This window comes from Rhagoletis zephyria, unplaced genomic scaffold, assembly GCF_001687245.7.
Source record: "Rhagoletis zephyria isolate East Lansing unplaced genomic scaffold, Rhagoletis_zephyria_1.1 Rzeph_scaffold_53332, whole genome shotgun sequence".
Lineage (NCBI taxonomy): Eukaryota > Metazoa > Arthropoda > Insecta > Diptera > Tephritidae > Rhagoletis > Rhagoletis zephyria.
In genome coordinates this window covers 128-1,908 of record NW_016210385.1, presented here as the reverse complement: position 1 = coordinate 1,908, position 1,781 = coordinate 128, and the positions used below count along the sequence as shown (strand labels likewise).

Here is a 1,781-nt window from a genome sequence, read left to right as displayed (position 1 = left end):
CCATACCCATCGAGGAGCCATTTGCGACTTAAATTCTCTATAAGCGATTTTTATTCACACGACATCACTTCGACAGTGAAATGCCTACATTTGGTATGTTGTGGTTTCGGTGAGCCACTTAACCAATGTACGCAGGATAAAAATCGCTGTTACCGAAACTGCTGCCTAAGTTCTGAAATTTCCTAAATCATAAGTACGTCGTTACACTTTAATAACACTTCGCTTCGTATCTATTTTATTATTATTTCAGCTGCGATCAAATGACTTTGGATACGTGGACATGAACGAGACCATTGGGTCATATGAATCAAAAAATACGCAATCTATCGGTGAACTTTTTCTGTATTTTCTAGAATATTATAGTTGTTTCGAGTAAGTAATATGGTTACTAGTGTTTTTAACATGGATTTTTAATTGTATTCACTATTTTTTTTTATTAGTTACGCTCAGTTTGCAATCTCAATTCGTACTGGTGGTATCCTGCCAATTAATGTCTGTCGTCTAGCGAAGTCGTCGAAAAATGATATCCACCAATGGAAGGAGCTCTGTATTGAAGGTAAAAATATTAATTCAAGGATGTCATACGATGTGATTTGCAATTTTTTTTTTTTTTTTTTATCATAGAACCTTTTGATTTAACAAATACAGCGAGGTCGGTGTATGATTTCGAAACTTTTGAACGTGTCAAAGCAGTATTTATGGCTTCGTGGCGAATGCTGCAACAAACACTTGATCTAAACGCTGTTTTTGCACCAATCATCTTACCAGCACTTCATCATATTGTTTCTCCATTGNGTTTTTTTTTTTATCATAGAACCTTTTGATTTAACAAATACAGCAAGGTCGGTGTATGATTTCGAAACTTTTGAACGTGTCAAAGCAGTATTTATGGCTTCGTGGCGAATGCTGCAACAAACACTTGATCTAAACGCTATTTTTGCACCAATCATCTTACCAGCACTTCATCATATTGTTTCTCCATTGAGTCACACTGTCCTACAATATGAAGATTCCAATGTTAGCACGGCATCGGAGATTTCAACAAGAGAAAACACTACACATGGTTCAGATCAAAATAGCGGTACAAATCCATCTCCGACTGTTACACTGCTTGCTTTAACAAATGAATCGAATAAGCATGCTTCTAAAGAAATTAACAACAACAACAACAGAAATAGTAACACTGTTGGTGGATCACGGACTGAGCTGGTTTCTTGAGTTTAAAAAAGGTACATCAACCAATGAACCATTTGATGGATATTCGCATAACGTCCGCTTGTATGTAAGTTTAAATATCGAGAATCATTCCTTAGTTCGTAAAACGTCTAGNACAGCGGAAATAGTAACACTGTTGGTGGATCACGGACTGAGCTGGTTTCTTGAGTTTAAAAAAGGTACATCAACCCAATGAACCATTTGATGGATATTCGCATAACGTCCGCTTGTATGTAAGTTTAAATATCGAGAATCATTCCTTAGTTCGTAAAACGTCTAGTCAATCCAAAGTCTTGATTTAATATAAACCCCAATGGGAGTTGATTCAAAAGACTGAATATCTTACAGATTTAAACATAAGTTAGAATTTTGATATTTGTATGCCTTTAGTCTGAATTATCACTCCTAATGTCAACATCAGGCTTTGTTTTTTAAGTGTAAAACGAAAGTAATGCAGTTAACAAATTTACGTACATATATGTGGTATACTGACAAATAATCGGCCTTGTTGCGAATTCAATGCGAACAAATATTCCTAAAAAATGTAAAGCAAAACATAAAACAAA

At 35.2% G+C, this 1,781-nt stretch overlaps 1 protein-coding gene across 1 annotated transcript; it reads left to right on the top strand.

The window, feature by feature from the left end:
* The first annotated feature begins 76 nt into the window (after nt 1–76).
* Nucleotides 77–1,302, top strand: LOC108356035 (poly(A) RNA polymerase gld-2 homolog A-like). The gene is made up of 5 exons (XM_017607167.1): nt 77–193; nt 251–372; nt 441–556; nt 625–765; nt 956–1,302. Exons 2-5 carry the CDS (start codon nt 281–283, stop codon nt 1,216–1,218), a joined length of 612 nt encoding a protein of 203 aa, XP_017462656.1. The 5' UTR covers nt 77–193; nt 251–280; the 3' UTR covers nt 1,219–1,302.
* The last annotated feature ends 479 nt before the right edge of the window (nt 1,303–1,781 follow it).